The 25,779-nt window shown below is 46.9% G+C and overlaps 1 protein-coding gene across 4 annotated transcripts in view; it reads right to left on the bottom strand.

Moving 5' to 3' along the window:
- HERC2 (HECT and RLD domain containing E3 ubiquitin protein ligase 2) overlaps positions 1-25,779 on the bottom strand; it is a 1,448,528-nt gene that overhangs the window by 600,301 nt on the left and 822,448 nt on the right. For all 4 annotated transcript variants that reach the window (XM_069204283.1, XM_069204284.1, XM_069204285.1 and 1 more), the window contains exons 54-56: positions 21,336-21,441; positions 21,153-21,244; positions 15,243-15,418 (exon numbers count right to left, since the gene is read on the bottom strand). In XM_069204283.1, coding sequence (XP_069060384.1) covers positions 15,243-15,418; positions 21,153-21,244; positions 21,336-21,441 — 374 coding nt within the window. The remainder of the gene's footprint in view (positions 1-15,242; positions 15,419-21,152; positions 21,245-21,335; positions 21,442-25,779) is intronic.

Below are 25,779 nucleotides of genomic sequence, written 5' to 3' on the forward strand. Positions count from 1 at the left end.
TCACACATTATTATTAACAATGATTTTGCTGTTTTGATTAAAATACTCCTCTTATACATGTCAATGGCGCTGGAGCAGACCAACGGTCGGTTAGGAATCTGGGGTCAGAGTCTAGTAGGCAAGGCATTACAAAAGATAAGTAATTTGTCCTTCTGACAAAGATTTCTAACCGTGGATTCCTCACCTTGTGAATAGATACCAAAGCAGTATATCCCCTCTGATGGTGCATCTGTGGAATCTCTCAGACCAGGAAATCATGCAGGATAGATAGGGGAAAATGCCCATCCCTCAGGGCCAATAAATTCAGGCAGAAATGCTTTGTGAATGTGTGGGTCCTGGCAAATGACCAGATCTGGAAAACCGTGCACCAGTGCAGTGCAGTGGTAGCAGCATTTGTTTTTGTGGAGAGAAGAGCAAGGCTTCTGTGGGTTGTTTCTTGGCCAGTCCATGACAGATCTTAATGTAGAACACTATAAATCTAGAGAAAGTTTGCTTTCGCACTGCTTTGCCTTTCTTAGTTCCAAAGAAACTGACAAACAGTTAGTCATCCTGTCAGTAGTGTTTGGTTCAGCCTAAATAGAAGTTAAGTGCCCTCCTAGGGTCATGATGGTGGAGCCATTCTTCCTTCTTGGAGGGATGAGGTGTGTAGGAAAGTACCCTCTTTTTGGCATAGTAACCCCCACTTTCTGCCTGCTGTCACTGAGTTTTGACTGTTTTACTGGGATCCTGCTAACCAGGACCCCAGTGATTATGCTCTCTCTCCCTCTAAATTTGGTTGTTCCTGACTTTGTACACCCCGCCATTGGCATACTGATGCTCCCATATAAGTCCCTACTATATGGAACCTAGGTACCCAGGGCATTGAGGCACTAGGGGTTCCTCCTGGGTTGCAGCATGTATTATGCCACCCATGGGAGCCCATGCAAAATGTGTCTGGAGGACTGCCATCAGAGCCTGTGTGAAAAGGTGCAAGCACCCTTTCACTACAGGTCACAGCACCTGGCCATTGTAAATCACCCCTATGGCAGGCTCTCCTAGTCCAGAGAGCAGGGTGCAAGTACCTGTGTATGAGGGCACCCCTGCATGAGCAGAAGTGTCCCTACAAACTCCAGCTCCATTTTCCTGGACTTCGTAAGTGAGGGGAAGCCACTTTACCTGTGTAATGGACACAGGTTACTGTCTTTGTCCAGCTCCATAACGGTAACTCGGAACCTGGGCATGTCAGATTCATATCCCAATACTGTTCCTGGTATTGGCTGTATAATTCCATGCACTCTGAGGGCTCCTTAGAGGACCCCCAGCTTTGCTCCTATCAGTTGCAGGGTTTTCCCTGGCAGCCCACGCTGCTGCCATCCTACAGACAGGTTCCTGCCCTCCTGCTGCTTGACCTGTTAGGGGATCTCTCTCTTCTAGGTAACCTATTCCCCTTCCTGAGCTATTTAGGGTCTCCATCTAGGGTGAGTCCTCAGATTCGACGTGAAAGATTCCAGCAGGACACCTATGCATGGTTTACTTCAACTTCTGGTCACCAGGACTGCAACTGGACCCTCCAGGAACCGACAATCTGCAAATCCAGCCATGACTCTGTTTTGCAACATTGTTTCTCCAGCTCCCTCTAGCAACTGCAGCATTTCCCTGACTGTGCATCCTCTCAGGACGAGTCTTCAGCCTGCACAAGAAGAAAGAAGGAATCTTCCTTGGAGTGAAGGAGTCACTCCCCTGCATCCTGAGGCACCAACTACAATGATGACCGGCTGCGTGGATCTTCTCTCCTGCAAAGCTGCGTGGATTCTGCCTCACAGGTGGTGGTCTGGAGTGGTCCCCTTGGTCCTCTCTGCCAGCTGTCTAACTTGGGAGACAGTATGGTCTTGCCTCTCCTTGCAGGACAGTACCCCTGTGCACCACGACTCTTGGAGCTACAGAGGCTTGTTTGCTCCTGTTCCAAGAGATCTTCAGGCTTTGTGTAGCCCCGGCCCCTAGCACTTCTTTCTGCCAAGCACAGTCTCCTCTCTGCTTCTCCAGCAAAGTGGGACTCCTCTTCAGGTGTGCTGAGTGGGCCTAACTGAGACTCCTGTGCCTGCTGCCTGTGGGGGCTGCGACATTGACTTCTGACTCTCCTCACTGCTGCGGGTCACCTGGGACTCCCCTCCTTGGGATGAGACCCCCACCCCCCAACCAGACCTTCTAGTCCCCAGCAGCTCTACAACTCTTCTTCTGCAACTCTTGCCTTTGCCGAGGCTTGTTGGTGGTTTTTCCACACCACTGACTGACTGCAACACGTCTTCCGACGTGGGACATCGACTGCATCACTTCTGGAACACTTTTCCTGCTCCTGTGCTACATAGCCGACTCCTGGTCTTCACTGTTTACCTGGTCCTGCATATCCAGAAGGGTGGGTAGTGGTTCCTGCCCCAACCATACACTCTAACTGGAACAGTCCATTTACAAAGTTTATGTACGGGGATAGCGAAAAACCAGATACCTACCTCCTCTCTCCTGGTAGCTGGGGAGCCCTCTGGTACTTAACTTTTGAGGTACTTAGTTCCGCCAGCTCCCCTCCACAGATTCTACTTCCTTGGGAAGGGGTCTGCCTTTCACATTCGATTTACTTAGTATATGGTTTGGTCTCCCCATAGGGTCTCCATTATTTTCTGATATTGAAAGCCCTCAGCTTTTGCCCTCCAATCTGCACACATGCCAATGTCAGCTGTGCAGGCTTCTGCCCTGCTGTTCCAACAGGAGGTCCTCCTAAAAGGGCAGCCATATCAAAGGACGAATGCTCATGGCTAGAAGTTCCGGGTACCACACACTCCTCACCAAGTCCAGAGTCACCAGGATGACTTGGGCCCAGTGTGTCTCTATCTTTTCCAGTGGTCAGAGCAGGAGAGGAAGGATCTGAAACACATAAAGGAGTCGCACCCCCTAGTTCTGGAGGAAGCAATCCCTGAGGAAGCACTGCCTTAAGAACTCCATTGCTCCAATATTTTGACACTCCACATTCTCTGTGGTGGTGAATAGACTGCGTCAGGGCTCTCCCCATTGGAGTAAGTTGCCTTGTGCCACCTCTATATATATATTTGTATAAAAATATCCGCAGAGTGGGAAAGCTTGGGTGGGTGTAAGGAATCTGTAGCTAGATAGAGCCTCTACCAGATACCTCATGCTTCTTTGCCAAAGCGTAGCAGATTTTTATACAGAGAACGACCCAGTGCGAAATGGATCGTTTCTGTACTGGCCGACCCTTCTTTGCACCAATGTACCCCACAAAGAGTTGGTCGTCCACCCGGAACTCTTTAGTGCGGTCAAGATAGAACGATAACGCTCTTTTTCGGTCCAGCCGATGGAGACGCTCCTCTTCCTTAGAGGGATGTGGTGGTGCAAAGAAGGTGGACAGGGTGATATTTTGACCCAGATGGAAAGGGGTCACCACCTTGGGGAGGAAAGAGGCACGAGTTCTGAGAACCACTTTTTCAGGAAAGATTGTGAGATACAGCGTTTTTGATGACAAAGCCTGTAGCTCACTCACTCTTCTGGCAGATGTAATTGCCACCAAAAAGGCTGTCTTAACATTGAGCAGCCGAAGAGGACAGTTATGTAAGGGCTCGAAGGGAGCACACATAAGGAAGGTAAGAACCAGATTAAGTTTCCACTGGGGCATAACGAAAGGCACAGGCAGGAACAAATACACAAGCCCTTACAAAAATCTCTCTACTATAGGTGATTTAAACAAAGATGGTTGATCGGGCATCTGAAGAAATGCCGATAAGGCTGCAAGATAGCCCTTGAGAGTCCCTAAGGAGGAACCCTGTTGGGGGAGAGACAATATAAACAAAAGGATATTAGACAGAGAAGAAGAAAGAGGATCAATAGACATCTCTGTACAATATATAACAAAACGTTTCCAACGGCAGGCGTAGATCAACTTAGTAGAGGGACACCCGGCTGGCAGAATGACATCACAGACCTCGGGAGGGAGGTCATAAACCATCAACTGTCGCCGCTCAATCTCCACGCATGAAGGCGCAGAGTTGACAGGTTCGGGTGGAGAACCTTCCCCTGCTGCTGCGACAGAAGATCCTCCCGAAGAGGCAGCCTGATTGGAGGACCGATGCTCATTTTGAGAAGCTCTGGATACCAAACTCTCCATGCCCAATCCGGAGCCTCTAGGATTACTTGGGCCCGGTCGTTCTTTATTTTCTTGAGCACTCTGGGCAGAAGTGGTATAGGCGGAAAGGCCTACAGAGGGCCTGAACTCCACTCGCGATGAAAAGCGTCGCCTAGCGATAGCCCCCTTGGAAACTCCAATGTGCAAAACTGCTGACACTGCGCATTCTCTACAGAGGCAAACAGATCTAACCAAGGCTCCCCCCTGCTGAAAGAGTCCTTGCACCACCTCCGGATGGAGACACTATTCGTGATCCTCTAAGCATTTACGGCTGAGCTCGTCCGCCCTGGCGTTCAGAGAACCTGCCAGGTGTTGAACCACCAGTATCATGCCCTGCTGTTCCAGCCAGGTCCAGAGACATAAAGCCTCTTGACAAAGGGTCCACGACCCCACACCGCCCTGCTTGTTGCAGTACCACATTCCGGTAGTGTTGTCCATGAACACCTGCACCACCTTCCCTTTCACAACAGGAAGAAATGCTTTTAATGCTAGTCGGATCGCCCGAAGCTCCAGCAAGTTGATGTGGAGCCCAGATTCTGCCGGAAACCAGTGACCTCTGATCTCCAACTCTCCCAGATGGCCACCCCATCCCAGAAGTGACACATCTGTCACTACTGTAAGATCTGGTTGGGGAAGGGAGAGGAGTCTGCCTTTGGCCCAATTGCAGTTCACTATCCACCACTGCAGATCCTATGCAGTCCCCTCGGAGATCTGAATCACGTCGGTAAGATTTCCCTGATGCTGAGCCCATTGGAACTTCGGGTCCCACTGCAGAGCACTCATGCGCCATCTGGCATGCTTGACCAATAGGATGCAGGAAGCCATGAGTCCCAACAGCCTCAGAGTCTGTCTCACCGAAATCCAGGATAGAGGCCGAAACATCGGTCTCATAACCTGAATATCCTGGACCCGCTGTTCGGCAGGATAAGCCCAATACTGCACTGTGTCCAGAACAGCTCAGATGAAAGAGAGCTTCTGAGAGGGAGTCAGGTGTGACTTCGGAACATTTATAGTGAACGCCAGCGAATGCAGGAGGTCCGCCGTAGTCTGGAGGTGGGTGACGAGAGCCTGGGGCGTAGGAGCCTTCAGCAGCCAATCATCTAGGTACGGGAAGACTGAAATCCCTGACCTGCGCAGATGAGCTGCCACCACCGCCATCACCTTTCTGAACACCCGAGGGGCATTGGTGAGACCAAAAGGAAGCACAGTAAACTGAAAGTGCTCGTGGCCCACCTTGAACCGCAGGTAACGCCTGTGGGCTGGCAGGATGGGAATGTGGAAATACGCATCCTGCAAATCCAACGCTACCATCCAGTCTCCTTGGTCTAGGGCAGACAAAACCTGAGCAAGAGTAAGCATCTTGAATTTCTCCTTCGTGAGGAAGAGATTGACGTCCCTTAAATCCAAGATAGGGCAAAGGCCTTTGTTCTTTTTAGGAATCAGAAAGTAGTGGGAATAACAACCACTGCCTACTTCTGATATCGGGACTCTTTCTATGGCTCCCTTGGCCAGAGGACAGTGGCTAAACTGTGGCTGGCGAGGTACTGTGCCCCTTCCAAAGCCTTGAAAGGGGCGAAAGACAGACTGCTGTCGTGTTGGCACTGAAAGGCCCAAGGATCTGGCCGTAGCTCGAGAATCCTTGAACCTCTCAAGCGCGGAGTCTGCCTTTTCGCCAAAAAGGCAAGAGCCATCAAAGGGCATGTCCATCAAGCTGGACTGGACATCCCCTGAGAAACCAGTTGAACATAGCCAGGCGTGGCGACGTAGGGCCACTGATGATGAAATCGATCTGCCCAGCGAGTCAGTCGTGTCCAAACCACACCTGATTGTAAACTTGGCTGCATCTCTCCCATCCTTGACAGCCTGGGTGAGAGTGTCCCGTACGCCCTCCAGGACCTGGGTCAGCACCTGTGCCACTGTATCCCATAAAGTATGGGAATAACAGCCCAATAGGCAAGAGGTGTTTACGGACCTCAATGTCAGGCTGGTGGAAGAAAACATCTTCTTCCCAAGCTGGTCCAGCCTCTTGGATTCCCTATCCGGGGGAGCAGAAGGGAAGGCACGACAGGAAGTAGAGGCTGGTACTACTAAGCTCTCAGGAGTGTGGTGTTGAGTCAGCAAACTAGGGTCACTCGGAGCGGGTCTATGGCGGCGGCCGACCGTCCTATTCACAGGAGCCCCTGTGCTGGTTTGGACCATGTACCCAGAAGGACGTCTGTAAGAGCCTCATTGAAGGGCAACATCGGCTCTGATGTTGTCACCCCCGGTTGAAGCACTTATGTCAGGATATTCGTCCTGACTGGCACCGTAGGCAAATCTAGGTCCAAGACCTCAGCTGCCCTACGCACCACCATAGCAAATGAAGCACCCTCCTCCGTAGCCAAATTAGGAGGAGAGAACATACCAGTATCTGGAGACGTGTCCAGTCCACTGGCCTCCCCTGGACCCTCATACCAGTCCTGTTGAAAACCACATTCTAAAGGGTCCTCAGACCCCTCCCATTCCTCTCCTGCGTCTGGCTGATCTAAATAATGCTCAGGCAATGATCTGGGCCGAATTGGCTCAGTCGAAGTCGACGTCATACAACGTCGCTCTGGCTCCGGATCATCCAGAATAAGGATGGGTCTACCACCGGTGGGCGCCGTTGGTGGAATCGTCGACGTCGGACCCGGCGCCGAAGGAGGTCGACTGTGAGGGTCTGGCACCAGTCCGGATCCGGTATCGGATCCTGGGGTCCCCGAAGCCGCTGAGGCCAAAGCTGCCGACGTCGAATCTGAAGGGGCCCCTGCTGACCCTGCAGGGCCCGAAAACCCCTCCAAGGGTACAGCCCGCTCAAAAACGAGATGCATGGCCTTGTAAAATTATTTTATCTGATCGGGGGTCGATCCGGTCTCCGGAAAAGGGGGAAGACGCGGAGTCGCCCCTGGTGAAAGCGCGCTCGGAACGTCGACGTTCCACAGACACCTCGTCGGCCGACGGGAATGGCGAAGACGAAGTCCGCTTGGACTACTTCTTCTTCTTCTTGTGCCTTTTACCTTCAGATGACCTCGAATGCGAGGAAGAGGACTTGGGGCTCCGGGAGCAGTGCTGCGACCTCCTACTGCGGGACTGTGATCTCCGTGAAGTCACGCCGACCGAGGACGAATGTCGGGCCGCGAAAAGCTTGAGGGATCTCTCCCTAAAGGTCTTCAGAGCCATGGCCCGACAGCCGGAGTACGAGGTGGAGTCGTGGTCCTTCTCCAGGCACCAAAGCCAAACACGGTGCGCGTCCGTCACCGACATGGTGCGATGACACACACCACACAGCTTGAACCCTGTCTTTCTCGAAGACATGACTTCAAACAGTCAAAAAAGCCTCGACAAACCGTCGAAGAAGGGTAACTCTTTCCGGAACTGCGCTTAACTGGCACGGAAGGAAAAGAACTGGTGTACGTGCGCCGAGGCAGCGTCTATATAGACAACCGTGACGTCATAGACGGCTCCAATGACGCACGCGGAGCTGGTCAACGCACGCGGATCCGAATGACAACACCCGACGGCGCGCGCAGGGTATTGCTCAGCAGAAAAATTCCAGATTCGAAGCTGACGCCAGGGAATTCTAAGGTAAGGAAGCTGCAGCTAGAAGTCTCTATCAGATATAACATTACTGAAGGTAAGTAACTTGTTCTTCTGGTAGAGGCATCTAGCCACAGGTTCCTCATCTTTTGAATAGATACCAAAGCAGTATTTGTTTAGAGGTGGGTCGTGAGAGGATTCAAACCACAAAGTCCTGGAGGACTGAGCTGGCAAAAAGGCCCCTTTTAATGAACCTGACTGTCTAGAAACTAGAGGTTTGTTAATCTATTTAGGTAGGCCCATTTAGCTGCCTGGGAGATGTCCAGGACAGCGACTTGCAGGCTAACACAGTGGTAGCAGCTTTGGCTTTGGTAATATTCACAGGAGTCTTTTTTGGAGGCTGCTTTTTAGCTAATGCATAGCAAATCTTAATGCAGAGCACGATCCTGCGGGAAAAGGTTCTCTTCACTATAGCTTTGCATTTTTTCTCTCCAGAGAACCCAACAAAGAGCTAACCATCCACCCAGTGTTCTTTCGATATGTAAAAAAAAAAAAAAAACTCAGCACTCTCTTGGGGTTTAAACAAAGTTGTCTTTCCTCCTCCTTAGAGCAGGGAGGAGGAGCAACAACCGCTTGCAAAATGGGTTCTGACCAATGTGGAAAGGTGTCACAAATTTAGGTAAGAAAGATGGCCGTGTCTGCAAAACAAGTTTGCCTGGAAGAAGGTGGCGTTAGAGAGTCTGGAGCTCATTCATTCACCGTGCTGAAGAAACAACATCTTACGGGTGAAAAGTTGCAAGGGGCGGCTGTGAAGAGGTTCGAAGGAATGCACATTAGAAATGTAAGGAAGAAGTTAAGGTTCCACTGTGGCATGACAAAGGGAACAAGCAGAAACAAATGTTCTAAACCTTTTACAAAATGCATAACTGGATATTTAGACAATGAGGGCTGATCCGGCAACCGTAAAAAAGCCGAAAAGTAACCAGTAACTGTGACGATGGTAAAGCCTTTCTGGGTCATGGACAAGACAAACCACAAAACATCAGGCAGTTTTGCCTGTAGGGCGTCAACCTACTGTGTACCACACCAAGCCAAAAATGTGTCCAGACAGGCATATAGAGTTTTGCAAAGGGATGTCTGGCTGCCAAAATGGCCTCCAGATGAAGGTCGAAGGTATTCAGCTGTCACTGCTCAATCTCCAAGCATGAAGGCAGAGATTGATAAGGCCCAGGTGTGGAACCCTTCTCTGTTGGAATGACAGCACCCCAACCACCCCCCTCCAGGAGGGGCAATCTGGGTGGGAATACATCTCCTAGCAACAGACGCCTGGGAAACTCCAACGCGCGAAACTGCTGACATTGTGCATTCTCAGCAGTGGCGAATAGATCGCGTCAAGGTTCTCCCCATTCACGAAGAGACATTGTGCCAAATCTGAGTGTAATTGCCACTCGTAGTTTGCTAGTTATCAGCAGCTGAGTTAGTCTGCCTTGGCTTTCAACTATCTTGCCTGGTGCTTTGCCACCTGGAAAATTCTTTGGCAGTCTAGCCCTTTCCAGAGGCACAGGGCCTCCTAACACACAAGCTAAAAACACACCTGCCCTGTTTGCTGCAGTACCACATGACGGTGGTGTAGTCCATGAGCACCCGAACCGATCTCACCTTGATTGATGGAAAGAAGGTTTCCAATACCAAGCTGATGGCCCTCTGCTCCAGAAGGTTGATATAGAAGTGGGACTCCGCCAAAGACTAAAGGCCTCTGATCTCCACCTCTCCCAGAATGTCACCCCAGAAGTGATGTATCGGTCATTAACATCAGACCAATTGCAGTCCAGTATCCAGCAATGCAGATCTTTCGCAGTCAAGATCTGTATGTGGAAAGAGAGGTCCCCTTGATGTTGGGCCTACTGAGACTTCAAGTTCCACTGCAGAGCCCACACATGCCTCCTGGCATGCTCGACCAGCAAGATGCAGGAGGCAATCAGTCCCAGTAGCCTCAGAGTCGAACTCACTGAAATCCAGGACAGAGGCAGAAAGATCTGGATCATAGCCTGATTGCCCTAGACTTGTTGTAGAGGGAAAGGCACGAAATCGGACTGTGTCCAGAATGGCTCATATGAAGGGGACATCGGAGAGCGAGTCAGGAGTGACTTTGCCATGCCGATATTTAATCCCAAGATGACAGGAGGTATGTCATAGTCTGGATGTGGCTGACGACTGCCTCAGGTGAAACCAGTCTTCAACAGTCAGTCGTTGAGGTAGGAGAAGAATGGCACCTCTGAGATCTGAAGGTATGCTGCTACCACTACCATCAATTTTCTGAATATCCGAAGGACGCTAATGAGACCAAAGGGGAGCACAGTGATCTGAAAATGCTCCTGTCCCATCACAAGCCGCAGGTAGTGCTGACGGGCCTCCTGGACAGGTATATGGAAAGAGGCATCCTGCATGTCCACCATTCAGTCTCCATGGACAAGAACTGGGACAGTGTAGCCACCCTCTTGATAGCCCGGTTGGCAAAAAGAGCTTGTATTCCCTTCTGCAAAAGGGACAGATTGTCCTCTGTCAGGCACTGCTGGAACAGCGGAAGGTTCAGCAGTGAAGAAAGGAAAGGGAAGGCATATCCTTTGCAAATGATGTGCAGGACCCATTGCGGTACGAACTGTTGCATCCTACCTTCAAATTGGTAGCTGTACTCCGTTAAGGATTTGCTAATGGGGTTTTGCCGGTGGGGAAGAGTCCAGTGAGAGGAGACCTGTTTATGGGGAGGTATTGAGCCCACTGGCCTCCTGCAAATTGTTCTATCAATTAAACCCATGATAGGGCTGAGAGAACTCATCACCGACACGGTAATCATTGTCTGTATCCATTCCAAAAAGAGAGTGAAGAGTGCGTGAGCCACCTTGAAAAGGTGTTAGATCAAGTGGGAGGAAGCAGCAACTCAACGGAACTTCATCAGGTGTGGGGTGATGGAGCACAAAGTTGGATTCTCTAGGAGAATATCAAAGCCATCTTGTCACAAGTGTGTTTACTGTACGGCAAGATTTTGGTTTTGCCCAGGTTTCCCACAGAATGTCACTACAAGACTCATTAAAAAGTAGCAAGGGTTCTTGAGTAGTCTGGGCTGGATTAAGGGCATCATTTAAGCTATTTCTTTTTTACTTCCTGTATTAAAGGAGTAAGATCAAAGACTTCTGCTGCCCTACTAATTACCACGGTGGAGTCTTCAGTAGCCAAAGGCTGGTTTGGAGAGGACAACCCAGCTTTTGATGAAGTGTTCAGATCACTAGCATCCTTAAGCTCACCAAATATCTCCCCCCCTCTGTCACAAAAATTACGACCATAGTCACCACTGTCCTCATAATGGGGCTCTGAATTGGAATGGACATAATGTCGAGGGCCTATGTATAGTGGCTGAGCTTTCACCTCAGATAAAACTATTAGATCCGGTGTTGGTGATGTGATAACCGGCATCAAGGTTCTAGTGTGTGGCATCAGTCACTGCTACAGGGACGAAATTGGATGTTGTGGCAGGAGTGGGGTTGGCGGTGCTGTGCTAGAGGAACGGGCTGATCTCAGGCGGAGACCAAGTGGCGTAGTTGGCATCGGATCCACAAACAAGATCCCAACTGGTAGCCACATTGGACCCTTGGAGCCCAAAGGCCCTGCAGCGGGATGTGGTGGGGTACCAAATATTTTCTCTGCAGCTTCTCTCAGCTGAAGAGGTTGTCCGCTGTAGCAGTTCACTTCGGGGTGGGGAGGATGAGTCAGACCAATAACAATCCTAGAGCCTATTCCGCAGAAGGCTCTGAAGCCTGGAGATAATTGGGGCATAGCACAACTGCATCCACACTCCTTTATTTTCAGTATAAGAATGAACCATTGCTCAAAGGAAGACAAACAACCTAAAGTGAATAGTTCAACAAGATGTGCACCCGAACTGTCCACTGCCACATGCATAATTGAGATCAAGTGTTGATCTAACATATTCGCTTGAGAGAAGAGTGCAGGTGTTAGATCAAGTGTTGATCTAACATATTCGCTTGAGAGAAGAGTGCAGGTGTTGGATGTTACTTTTGATGGTGACCTTGTACAGCATTGCCCTCAGCTCTGCAATAGATTACATGCTTGAAAACGTTTCTTCCTCTCATCATTAATGGATCCTTGACCAGTTGGATTATTTCTGCTCATCTCACACAGATGCTTGTGTGGTTTGTCCTTATTACTGGTGTCATGCTTCACTGTGCTTTTCAGTGCTATTATGTAACCTTTCTATGCAATGCTACTGTGACACCCACAGGTTAACATTTATCTACCTGTATTTTACGCAGTATTAAAAGTACTAAAGAGTATTTTTTTTTAAATGTAGCTCAGACATCTGGAAGGGCAATCCTTTGAGGAGGTTTTAGGCAACCAGGTAACTTAAGAATAATTTCTAGTGATAGCAGATTTAAAGTCAACATCTTAAGTCTGCCATAAAAATAACAGTCCCTACTACACAGACTGTTGAACTGCTCCTATTGCATGTACTGAAGACAATGCAGGATGAGTGGAATTTGTGTGATCAGCTGTGGACCCTTTCTGTACTCTACTCAGCCTATATTATAATCTCATAAAAGGTTGGTTCATCATTTGGTGGCTGTAGTGGAAGTTAAAGAATACAACTAAACAGGGGAATTACCCTACTCTCCACACTTTATTTACATAGTGTTTTGTACTTCTACTAACAAAGCAATGTTACCTATTTCTAACTATGCTCTCTCCTTGTCCAAGTGACTTCTAAGTGATCACCCCTTTTATTACAATAGAATGAACAATGATATTGCCCCTTGTTGGAAGGAGATCAGCATCACAGTATATGATTTATTCATTCCCATGGAAGCCACTAAACCCATTAGTTTTTGCTTGCTGCCTTTCAGCAGAAACAACTTAAGAAGAAGTATGCTTACTTCGGCTGAAATGAAAACTAGGTTTTTGCTTGGTGTGACTAAGTACTTGTCTTCGTTCAGTAAGAGAGCTGCAATAGATTTATGGCCTGATTAAGATGTTAGCAGTAATGGTCTTGCTGTCGAAAAAACATAAAATTTCCTGCCTGCCACTGACTGGGCCAAGATTTTTGATGGCAGCACTGGAAATAGGGGCTGAGACAGGACTCCAGCCCTTTACCGCAGTGCACATTTGGATGTGCCTTACCGTCAAAGCCAACTGTAGTGGTCTGATCTCCATATCTGAGTTAGCAGATTTTTATTATTATTTTTTTGGGGGGAAAGGGGGCACCATAGCTCACCTTTTCCCATGTTTCCGCTTTCAACTGTAGTTACACGAGTGGACCCACCTTTTGTCGCTGCTGCCACTGGACACGGAGAAAATATGAAAAGCCTGACAGCCCCCACCCCCCCAATCCTCAAGGTAGGGAATCAGCATTGACTGAATACGTTGGTGTGGCACACTGCGAGGGGAAGTGTACCTGCGATGTTGTGCTATGGGCGGTGTATGTGAGTCAGTGTATGTAATGCGACTGGCTGGTTGAGGCGGAGGCAACGGGAATGGGTGATGTAATTTTCTGTGTAAGTGAGTTTTATGTTGTGTATGTTTGGTTGTGTGTCACATTCAAGTGAGTGTTGTGTGGCTGTCATTGTGATGTGTGTAGTTGTACATAGGTGTGTGTGTGTTTTTGTAGATGAGTGTGTATTTGTATTAACTGTTGTGGTTGTGTCGTGTGCAGTGTCCATAATGTGTGTTTCAGGCATGACCGTGTTGTGGTGGAATACCAATGGGAGTGGGAAAGGGAGAGAGGGAACAGTGGTGCAGGGGGACACATAGCTAAGGTACAGTGTGTATGTGTGTCTTACATCTCTTTCATGGCCAGTGCCACTGTCTGATGTTCATTGGGTACAGCAAAAGTCATGCAGGACTGTAACATCTAAATAGGCTTGGCAGTAACCCACCAGCCTGACGATTAGTAAGGGCACTCTGTTTTCTGCTAACCCAGAATACATCTAAATTTGGCAGGTGAACATTGTTGACTTGACGGTCTTTTCGGGTCTGCCACGGTTTCAGAATGGCAGCAATATCGCAATATTCAGGCCCTTAGACTGGATAATGCAATTCCTTGTAGCTTATTCATCGACGTCGCTTTTAGCAGCCAGTTGGCCCAGAGTAAAAAGAGACAGTAGTTATCAAACCTGAAGTAAAATGCCTCCATCGCTATACACTTTGGTGAATTCTGGGCACATACAGGTAGCCAAATGGAAGTGCGTAGGAATGAAAAGGTTCCAGCTCTGGATTTTCGTGAATAAGGATGGTGCTGGCGCCACCAGTGGGCACCGGCGGTTCCGGGAGCATTGGTGTCATGACAAATGCCAGAGAAGTTCACCTGGGTATGACTGGAACTGGTCTGGATCCAGAATCGGGTCCGTGAGCCCCCCCAATGACAGAAGTCGCTGGCATGGAACCTGATGGGAACAGGCGGGCCCAAAGGTAAACCAGAGGATTAGCCCGCTCAAATACATAGTCTCGTAAAATTCATTCATTTGAGCGGGTGTTGATCCGGCTCACAGAAACGGGGGGAGGAGCGGAGTCAAACTGGGCATCGGCTCTGCAGAACTGCACCAGGAACGCAGTTGTTTCCGGTTCGTCTCGTCGGCGAACGGTCAAAGCGAAGTTGAAGTCCTCTAGGAGTTGTTCTTTTTGTGCTTCTTCCCCGAGTGTCCCGAGGACCTCAAGTGGGACGAAGAGGACCTAGGGCTCCTGGAGCGGTCCTGCGACCTCCTCCTTGACCAAGACCTCGAGAGCCGGACGTGCTGGTGTTGTCGACCACCGGGCCACAAGCAGCTTTAGGGACCGCTCCCTCAAAGCCTTTGGCGCTATGGCCCTGCAGTCTGAGCACAACTTGCGCTCAAGGCACTAGAGGCAAACAAAATGGGGATCTGTAACCAACATGGCCCCGTGTCAAGCACCACACTGCTTGAACCCTGCCTTCTTTGATGACCTCCTCTACAAACTTGAAAACAAAAAAAAAGACAAAATGTTGAAAAAAGGCCTGTTAAAAAGTGACAGAGGGGTAGCTTTCTCTAGATCTGCGATAACTGGCGCAGAAAGAAACTGAAACTTGCGTGCCTGGGTGGCGCATGTATAGATGACCGTGACATCACGTTTGGCGCCAGCGACGCCAAGCGGATCCGAAGGGAGCCACCCGACAGTGCACGCAGGCAAATGTTTTCCAGATCCAGTTTGACAACTGGGGAAAAATCAAAGGTAAGGGATTTACAGGTAGAAGTCTCTATCACATAATGGTGTTTTGAATTACCTTTTAGTAGTTTACTAAGGAATGAACTGGCTGAATACTAAACATAGGTGAATTTCTTTCACGCTTTCAACTTAAGGATGAAGAAACTAGAATTAGTTAAAATCCACTTTGAAAAAAGTTCGGAAGTTAAACAACTTTCTTGTAACCTAGGTTAAGGGCTGAACGAACTGCAGAAAAAGATTTACAATTAAGCCTTTAAAAAGTAAATAGCCTTACCTCCCAGTGTTAGTTTTATCATCCTCATCTTCTTCATTGTCAGAAGCCAGGAAAGGCACTGTGGCAAGATCTTCTTCATCTGCTCGGATGCGTCCTAGAACACTGAGACTATGAATCTTGCAGTCGATTCCAGAGCTCCGACACTGCTTTATGGCCACCTCTATATATCGGTGGTACTGCAAAAATATAATATATTTGAAACTACACTTTTGCTAGGTGCTGTACAAACCACTAGAATGCAAAGATATTTGAAAATCAGGCTTTCACTTGGTTTAAAGTAATTGTATGCAATAAGGTCACCAAAAAAACTAATTTATACACTATGTTAATCATTCTCCCCCTTATAAACATTTAGTATTCCACACAATCTCCACCATGAATCTGTCTTTCAATCTTCCACATGCAGAAAGCAGACAAGAGAGCAGAGAAGGAGCATGACTTCTAAGCCACAGTGTGAATACGTTTTGGTCTGGAAAATTAGACTGAGTGGACACAGGGGAGGAAAGAGATGATTGTGGAAAGGGAAGACAGCCAGGTGGATCCATTCCAAAAATTAAAATAAAATATAAACAGCTAAACATGCACCAAAAGGCAAAACCAAGTGCCACTATCACAGGACCATATATGATGCTGCATCAATTGGAGATGTGTTATACAGCCCATCCTTTCACAGGTAGAATATACTAAAAAAAATGCAACCAAATGATAGCACACCTAAAGCAAATGGGCACAAAAATTAATGCAAATCCTAAATTACCAACAAAAGTAATACACTGCACCTTTAAAATTACCAATTATGATTTTAATAAGATATGGGTCCCTGGTAAATATGTACTTGAAGTATGTGGGATGTGCTTATCACTAGTACCTAACCCTGCAAACCACCAATTTCTCTTACTAATTGCTAAGCAAGTGGAACACTTCACTGTATCATTCAAGAGGACTACGACTTAGACAGTGGTCCAAAAGTACCTTTCACTGGAGATATGCTTGATTTTGCACGAGGGATATTGGAAACAAGCGGTCTACTTCTGTGTTGATGTAGATTTTTAAGAAGAAGGCAGTGTCAATACTAAATCGGAGCAATTTTTAATACACAGTGAGTTGTAGTGCAAATCCATTACGTGTCATGCAAGTGAGCCAAATCTGGATCGAGTCTTGCTACTTTAGTTGTTTAAAAGAAGTGGCTTAAGATTCTTTGATCATACAGAGATTACATTTAAAGCAGTCAATGTAATTTACTGTTGAGAGAGTCAGATAAAGTTGGTATTTGTTCATCTAAATTTCCAGGACTGTGGTGCCTTTGAGAGGTTCCAAAAAAAGGGTGAAGATTTTTAAACAAAAGAATAGACTCTTGTGGAATTCTGTAGGTCACTCGTAAATTAAAGTGCTTATCTGGATGACATGATGCTTGTCAACTTGATAAAACATATATGAGTGATAGGATAGAATAACATGTTGCAGTAGGGAGCTAAATGTAAGTGGCAGAGGAAAGCAAACTCTGTTTTGGCAACACAACAATGAAAGCTCTTTGGTTTTCTTCCAACTAATTTACCAATGTTCTAAAACAGGTTGGTTAAGTTGTACCTTTAAAAAATACCATGCTGCTTGGTCACAATTTGAAGCATTGCATGCTCCATTTACTGTGTCCTCCAGATATTCATATTTTTTCTTTTCTATTTTCATCTTTTAAGCTAAACCTCTCTTCACCTTTGAATTACCATACCTCTTTCACTGAACGCAGTTACTGGTACCAGGATTAGGTTTTTATTTCTTTGCTGTAGAGATTCACTATTTGCCACTGTCTCAGTCTGGTTTTCTACAAATATAAATGCCTACCACTACTAATAATTTTATATTTGTTTTTCAAATGCTCAACGTATTATGGCAAATTTGAAATCAAGAATTGCCAAAGAAAATAGGTTGGATAGTTTGCATTGTGTAAATGTCATTTTACAAAATCCAAAAAGCTCACCAGGGTGGCCATCTTGGAGTGATTTTTAGCATAAAGTAAAACCATTCTAAGTTACAACTGGCCAAGAATGGGCATCCATTCCGGATTATTTTTTTTTGCTCACTTTAGTTGACTGTTCCAAAATGCCCATTTCAAAATAGTAAAATTAATGAAAAAAACTGTAAATTAACAAATTTTGCACATGATGCTGCACAATCTCTAAGAAGTAATCAGCCCATTAGCTAAAAAAAAAGCAGAAATTACAAAGAAGCGCAGAGCAGTCAGGAGGGAGCAGTTGGTGATATGAGGAGTAGAAGGGTGGAAACTGGAAGCACAGGAAGTGAGGAAAAGTTGAGCAAATGCTCAAAAGCAAGCAGTCTGGTAGCAGTGTGTGTAGGAATGTACCATCTTTTTGGCATGGTTACCTCCACTTTTTGCCTGCTATCAGTATACTTTGACTGTTTTCACGGGGATCCTGCTAACCAGCGCCCCAGTGAGTGTGCTTGCTCCCTCTAAACTTGGTGGCCTAGGACTTTGCACACCCCACAATTGGCATACTGGTGCCCCCATAAAACTCCCTAGTAAATGGTACTTAGGGACCCGTGCATTGAGGCACCAGGGGTTCTGCACTGGACTGCAGCATGTATTGTGCCATCCATGGGAGCACATGCAAAATGTATCTGCAGTCCTGCCATTGCAGCTTCCGTGAAAAGGTGCATGCACCCTTTCACTACAGGTCACTGCACCAGGTCCCTCTAAGTCACCCCTATTGAAGGCCCTCCTAGCCTAAACGGTAGGGTGCAGGTCCCTGTGTGTGAGGGCACCCTTGCATGAGCAGAGATGCCCCTACGAACTCCAGCTCCATTACTCTGGACTTCGTAAGTGTGGGAAAGCCATTTTTACCCGTGTACTGGACACCGGTCACTACCTGAGTCCAGATACATAATTTTAACTCCAAACTTGGGCATGTTTGGCATCAAACATGTCGGAATCATACCCAAATACTGTTTCCAGTATTGGTTGTATGATTCCATGCACTCTTGGGGATCCTTAAAGGACCCCAGGCATTGCTCCTACCAGTCTTCTGGGGTTTTCCAGACAGCCCGTGCTGCTGCCACCCCTCAGACAGGTTTCTGCCCTCCTGCTGCTTGACCAGGTCAGACAGAGGAAAGCAGAACTAAGTATTTCCTGTGGGAGAGGGAGGTAACACCCTCTCCCTTGAAATAGGTGTTACATGGCTTGGGAGCAGTAGCCTCCCCAAGCCACCCATATGTTTGAAGGACACATTTGGTGGCCTCCTTGTATAAACCAGTTTGCACCAGTCCAGGGAACCCCGGTCCCTGCTCTTGTGCGAAACTGGACAAAGGAAAGTGGAGTGACCACTACCCTGAACATCTCCACCCCATGGGTGGGTCCAGAGCTGCTCCAGGTGGCCATGTCATTCTTCCTTCTTGAATCCAAGGTAGGCAGAGGCATCTGAGTGGCTAGGTCAGGTAGGTGACATCACAGGCCCCTCCTGATAGCTGGTCACCCTGCCAGGTGACCAATTCCCCTTCCTGGGGTATTTAGGGTCTCCCTCTTTGGTGGGTCCCCAGATTTGACTTGCACGATTCACAGCAGCATTCCTCTGCATTGTTTACTTCATCTTCTGGCTACCGGAACCGCACCTGGACTCTTCAGGAACCAACAAGTTGCAACTTCAGTGACAACTCCGCTTTGCAACATTGTTTCTCCAGTTCCTTCCAGCACCTTCAACGTTTCCCTGGCTGCGCATCCTCTGAGGTCGACGAGATTTCAATCTGCATCAACAAGCAAGAAGGAATCTCCATTGGAGTGAAGGAGTCACTCTCCTGCATCTGCAGGCACCAACTTCAAAGCGAGCGACTGCATGGATCTGCTATCCTCCGGAACAGCGTGGATACTGCATCACAGGTGGCAGTCTGGAGTGGTCGCCTTGGTCCTCTCTGCCAGCTGTCCAACTTGGGAAACAGTAAGCCCTTGATTCTCCTTGCAGAACAGTACCCTGGTACACTGCGACTCTTGCAGCAACCAAGGCTTGTCTGCATCTCCTCCAAGGTATCTTCAGGCTTCGTGTATCTCCGGCCCCCAGCACTTCTTCCTGCCAAGCAGATGCTCCTCTATGCTGCTGCAGCGATGTGGGACTACTCTTCAAGTGTGCTGAGTGGGCCTCACTGCGACTGCTGTGCCTGCTGCCAGTGGGTTTCCTGTGGGGGCTGCCGCCTCTTCTTGTGACTTTCCCAACTGCTGAGATTCACCCAGGACTCCCCTCATTGGGTTGAGTCACCTGGGCCTTGCTGGTCATCTTTAGCCTTTAAAATTCGTCTTCTGCCTCTCTTGCATTTGCCAAGGCTTGTTGGTGGTTCTTCAGCACCACTGATCAACTGCAACCAGACAGCTGAAGTGGGTCATTTCAGGGACTCCTTTTCAGCTCCTGTGCCACAATGCTGGTCTTCTTTGTCCACCGTCGACCAGGTCCTGCATCCACAGAAGGGTGGGTAGTGGCTCCTGCCACCGCTGGACACTCCCTCACGAACTGGACTTGGTCCCGTTCCTTTGCAGGTCCTCTTCTGCCAGAATCTACCTTTGGGTCCTTCCAGTCTTGTTTGGGTCTTGCACAATCCTTTTCCAAAGTGCTCCTGTTAATTTTGGGGAAAACCAGGTACAAAGATTCCACATCCTTGGGTGGGGGACTGTTTCTTGCATTCCACTTTCTTAGTGTATGGTTTGGCCCTCTGGTAAGGTCTACACTACTTTCTATTGTTTTTGCCAATGCCTGTTGCTTTTTATGCTTTTTACTGATTGCTAATGTGTACATAATAAGTGTTTACTTATCTCCAGTTGGGGGAACTGCCTAATAATATTCTAGTGTTTGTGTTACCATAATAAAGTACCTTTATTTTTTTTAAACACTGTGGTTCTTTCATGTGTGATAGTGCTGCATGGCTATAGTGGTATTGCATAAGCTTTGCAAATCTCCTAGATAAGTCTTGGCTGCTCATCCACTGCTACCTCTAGAGAGCCCTGGCTTCCTAGACACTGCCTACACTTCACTAATATGGGATACCTGGACCTGGTATAAGGTGACAAAACCATAGGTGCTCACCACACACCAGGCCAGCTTCCTAGAGTGTGCAGCTGCTAGACCCTTATAAGAAAAAAATACTCATTAAAAAAAATAACAAAATAGAGCGGGGAGAGAGGGATGAATGCGAGGAAAGTCAAGTGCTCCCCCGGAGAGATAAAGAGAAATAAAAAATAATTCCTTCATGTCAGCAGTAAAATAATGAAGGCAGCTGATCAAAATGATGTTGAGAAAGCTATATTCCAGAGGCTGTACAAAAAAAATATAAAGGGAGGAAACCATTTAAATAAAGAGCAACGGACTAAGAGACAGAAAGCCATTGAATCAGAAAAAACAGCCTGACTAAAGCCCACTCTTAATGTCTTGTAGACAACAGGTCTTCGACAACAAACAACTAAAGATGTCTGAAGTTGAGACCTAAAAATTAGGTAACATTTAAGATTCTCTAATTCACTAATGCTTGACCTCATGCTGTGATAAACAACGCATGACATGCTAGTCCAAGATGGCACACATTCACTTTAAGGGAATATTTTCAACTATGTTGTTACAGTATACACAAAGCTTGTGCATAGGTCTCCTACAGTCTGGAATCGATACAGATGGCATAAATCTAGGGATTCTGCTACAGAAGGCTCCGAGCCATGCAATCCAGCACCAAATCGCGACGGATAGGAAAATATGTGTTTTCAGAGGGCTGACTAGGAGTGCCAGTTTAGAAGTCTAAGTAAACATGAAAATATTCACCATTCACTTGATTTCAAGGTGCCATGACATTTAGAGCATAGTGACATCTTTAATGTATATGGGCACTTAAAGGCACACGTTGGAGACCTTTCTGCCCAATACTTACCTCTAAGCAATCACTGAGGAGAGGTACATTAGTGTCAGTGGGATTAATGTTGATTGTCTTCAACTCAACGAGGTTATTTAAGGAATTTCCACCTGCACAAACAAAAAGCCTTCAGTTCAATGACTATTTCTCAAGCACAATAACAAAAGTTATTCCTAATGAACCTTTTCCAAATTTATTTACCTGAAACTACAACCAGAGAAGGCATATAGCTACTGTCTGCGGGGTCCACCACCATCTTCAGTCTGTGGATCAGTACATCAGGGAAGATCTCCAACCGAATCCAATGCTATAAAACAAAATATACAGCAACGGTATTCAGTTCTTTTCTGGGCATTACGTTTCAGAGAAACAAAGAAGAGTGCAATCAGAGTATGCACACACCAGTCATAGCAAAAATGTGTCCGTAGCATGCAATATTTCTGAGTCCCGATTAACAGGACACAAAGTAAACACAATCTGTGCTGTATACCGAAACCTCATGAGAGGAAATATGCATATTATTATATATTACATAAAAGGTTAAGCCCTCAACGCTGTCTCAATAAATAGGTGTGTAGCAACTGTGATATTCCCATATCTACTTATCTACAGTAACAATCTTGTTGGTGGACACAATTTCTTACTGCACAATCCTCACCTTGTAAACATCCCCAGACACCAGAATGGAACTACAAACTTCTTCAGCAATGCTCGCATGCAGGCAGGAGGTGCCATGGACTACACACCGCACTGGAAGTGACAGAGCAGAATCGCATATAACACCATTCCTGCATAGTGTCCATTTTTCTGTATTTTCTCCTTTTGGCCCCTTAGACACCAAAGTGTAGGGCAGACTTACTGAGACAGTCGGCTGATTCGCTAGCTTTGAAATTTTGTTTAGATGTAAGAAAAAGACCACTCCACAGAACGGGAAGGTAGGGAGGAACATGTGATTAGATTGAACATCCACTAGAAAAAGCATACCCAAAAGGTAAGTAATTTATTCTGGTGGATACTTCTAACTGCAGATTTCTCACCTTTAGAATAGATACTATAGCAGTACCTCCCAAAGGTGGAGGGTCGGGGGAATAAAGTGAATGGGCATGGTTAGCTTCCAGTTGGACCAGACTATCAAGGAAGTTGTGTTTCGTATGCCATTGTTGTAGCTAGGCAGACTTTTAGAACAGGAACCCTGTGATGCTAGTAATTGTGTTTGACCAATGTCTTTGTGTTTCACCACTCCGCATATTAGTTGCTCAATGTTCACCAGTAGCACATTACATGTTGTGTTCAGTTTAGCCGCCTATTGGGTTTGACATGGCACTAGTCATTACATTCTGTACTCAGTTTAGCTGCCTATTGGCTTTGACATGACATTAGACAATACATTTGATATTCAATTTAGCTGCCTGTTGGCTTTGACATGGCATTATCCATTACATTCTGTAGTCAGTTTAGCTGCCTATTGGCTTTGACATGACATTACTTTTGATATTTAGGTTAGCTGCCTATTGGCTTTAACGAGGGGTTAGACATTGCAGTTGAGACATTGCAGATGAGCTGTGTTTTTCCAAGCTGTGTTTTTCCACAAGATGGACCAAGCGGTTTTCTTCACACCATGCCTTAGCTGATAAGAGCACGTAGATTTTGTGTTTACCTCGCAATCCAGTCTGAGAGCGAGTGAGCTCAGGAGAATAGGCCTCTCTCCAAGGTTCTTCGGCTCTCACACTGAGTTTGCTTTTAAGGATGACTCTGGGCTATGGTGAGGTAGATTGAATCTGCTTGACTTCAGACAGGAAGTAGACGTCAGTTGCCTGCCTCCCGTTTGGGTAGAGAATCTCTTTCTCGCAGTTGACCGGAGTCATCAACTTTCAGACCCCAGAAAGATAAAGCTGAATATAGGCCCTACCGCCTTGCCCATACGGTGATGAATTTTGACTTTAATTCTTTGCTTTGAAGTTATGCTATAATATAATCACATCTATTTGCTGTGTACATTGCAACTGAGAAGTACTTTGATATATTTTGCTTTCATTGCTGCGACTACTTTTGAACGTGTGCTTCCAATCTACTAGTTTCGTATCTCAGGAACTTGTGGGTGGGGAATTAATAACAATAAATGTCTTCTTTAAACTCAGAAGTGCATTCCAGAGAGGTTCTGTAAGCTCGGGTATGAGATAAGAGGGAAAGCAGAACAAACCCCTTGTGGCAAAGCTGTTGTAGGGGCCTTGACCCTTTAGGAATGAGCCAACATGCCTTTGAAGGATATTTCTTGGCTCTGCATAGACGATTTTGTTGCAGAGGACCATACATTTTGACAGGGACTTATTTTGCATTGCCCGGTCAATCTTTGTCCCAGAAAACCAAACAATGAGTTGGTCATCCAAACAATGGTATTTTGTGATGTTGATATAAAGACGTAGTACCCTTTAAGGGCAATGAAGCCTCTCTTTCTCTTTTTCCAGGTGAGTGGGGGTGAAAAAAACTGTCAAAGTGATTGACTAACCAATACAGAAGGGAGTCACAACCTTAGGTAGGAAAGCCACTCGCTTTCAATACCAACATGTCCAGAAAGAATGTGGAGTAGGGCAGCTGCACCTACAATGCCTGCAATTCACTCATATGGTGTGCTGACACAATGGCAATGAGGAAGAGGGTCCTTAGTGTTAATTTGTAATTAACAACTGGCATTGCCAAAGGGGCATGCATATGAGAAACATCAAGACTAAATTTAGATCCCATTATAGCTTAATGAGTGGTTTAGAAGAAAGATCTGAGTCAAACCTTTTCTACAATGCATCACTTCTGGTGGTTGGTGAGGTAAACAGAAAAAGGTCAAAAGGGTTGAGTAATAACCATTCACTATGCCCACCGCAAAGCCTTGCTGGGCACCACACCAAGTGACAAATTGTCCCAAATCCAACATGGACATACTTTGAGAAAGGGAGACTGGCTGCAAGGACAACTGGCTGTAGAAACTAAGATGCAGGCCCCTGTCCAGTGGCTGAAAAGGAATCCTAAGCGAATCAGAGGAAAAACAGTCAATGAGGCATAAGGTACCGCACTCTCTTGGCCCAATCCGGTGAGATGAGAATGACTTGGTCCCAGTTTGTCTTGATCCTCCTCCGAACATGAGGCAGATGAGGTAGCAGAGGAAAGGCATACAGGAGTCTGCCCTTCCATTCTAGCCAGAATGAGATACTTAACAGTGGTGTATAGATCTAGTCAGGAAGTACGGCACTGATCAAATACTCTGCAGCACCTTGGATGGAGATGTCAATCATGGTCCAGGAGACGCATTCTCAGCTTCTCTACTCTCGTATTCAGGACTATGAAGGTAGTTAGCTATCCAAGCCCCCATACTGCACTGCTTGTTGCCTTACCATACAGCAGTCATGCTGGCTGTGAGGAACTGTACAATCCTCCCTTTGATGGATGTAAGTAATGCTTTCAGGACCAGATTAGTCACCCAAAGCTCCAGACAACTAATACTGAACTAGCTTTCTGCCTGACACCAGAAGCCTCTGTTCTCCATCTCCTCCAGATGTAACAACTCAGCAGCAATGTGGCAGTCACCCCCGTGAACTGCGGGTGGGAAAGTTAGGGTGGCCTGATGCATGTCAGGTTGGTGTCTAACAGCCACCACTGCAGATATTAAGGTATCCCCTTTGTGAGGTCTGAATTAAGCCAGAGATGCAGCCTTCATGATGGGCCAACTAAGAGCCGAGAGTGCATTGCAGGACCTGCATGTACCACTTGGGACATGGAGAATACACAAGGTCAGGAGGCCAAGAAGCCTCACCTGAACCCAGGAATGATCCCAAAACAGAGTTCACGCCTTGAATGTTCCAGACTCACTGCCATTGAGGAAAGGCTTTGAATGTTAGAATTGAACCAATGAATGGGATTCTCTTTCTGGGGCTCAGGGAGAACTTTGGCTAGTTGATGGTGTAACCCAAAGATATCAGGCGTTCAGCTGTTGTCCAGAGGCGGTCTATGAGTGACTGTATTGCATGTGGATTTTTCACATGGCTCCCCTACAGACTGGGGCCTTGATAAGGCACAAGAGGTATAGAGAGAGTGGGACCTATACTTCCACAGCAATTTCTACTTGTGTCGCAAATGTAGAGTTTCACCTCCCAGTTCGAACTGCATTGTGGCGCAGGGCAGCACACTTGTCACTCGACCTTAAAGCTGTGTCCAAAGGCCAAACACCACAAACATGCCTTTGGTGAGTCCACGGCCAACAACTGCTTTCTGTAGTCTAGGGTAGCGTCAGTCCGCTCCACATGCGTCACTGGCATCATGTTCGCCGTGATAATGTCGCGGTCGTAGACAGGCCCCACCCGGTGCACTGACATCAGTTTCTTTTCATGACTTTCCATACCAGTAGCGCAGAGCCATGAAGAATACTAAGATAGGAGCACCAGAACGAGGGCCCTGAAAAGAGAGTCTGTCTCTAGAAATCAGTCAGTAGAGCAGGAAGGATGTTTGGGTCAGTAAGGAATCTGCAACTAGAATGTCTCTACCAGATAATTTGTTACAAAAGTAACTGTTCATCTGATGGAAACTTTTAGTTGCAGATTCCTTTACTTAGAATAGATACCTAAGCAATACCATCCTCAGCGGCGGGCTACGAACCAAG

This window comes from Pleurodeles waltl, chromosome 8 (assembly GCF_031143425.1).
Source record: "Pleurodeles waltl isolate 20211129_DDA chromosome 8, aPleWal1.hap1.20221129, whole genome shotgun sequence".
Lineage (NCBI taxonomy): Eukaryota > Metazoa > Chordata > Amphibia > Caudata > Salamandridae > Pleurodeles > Pleurodeles waltl.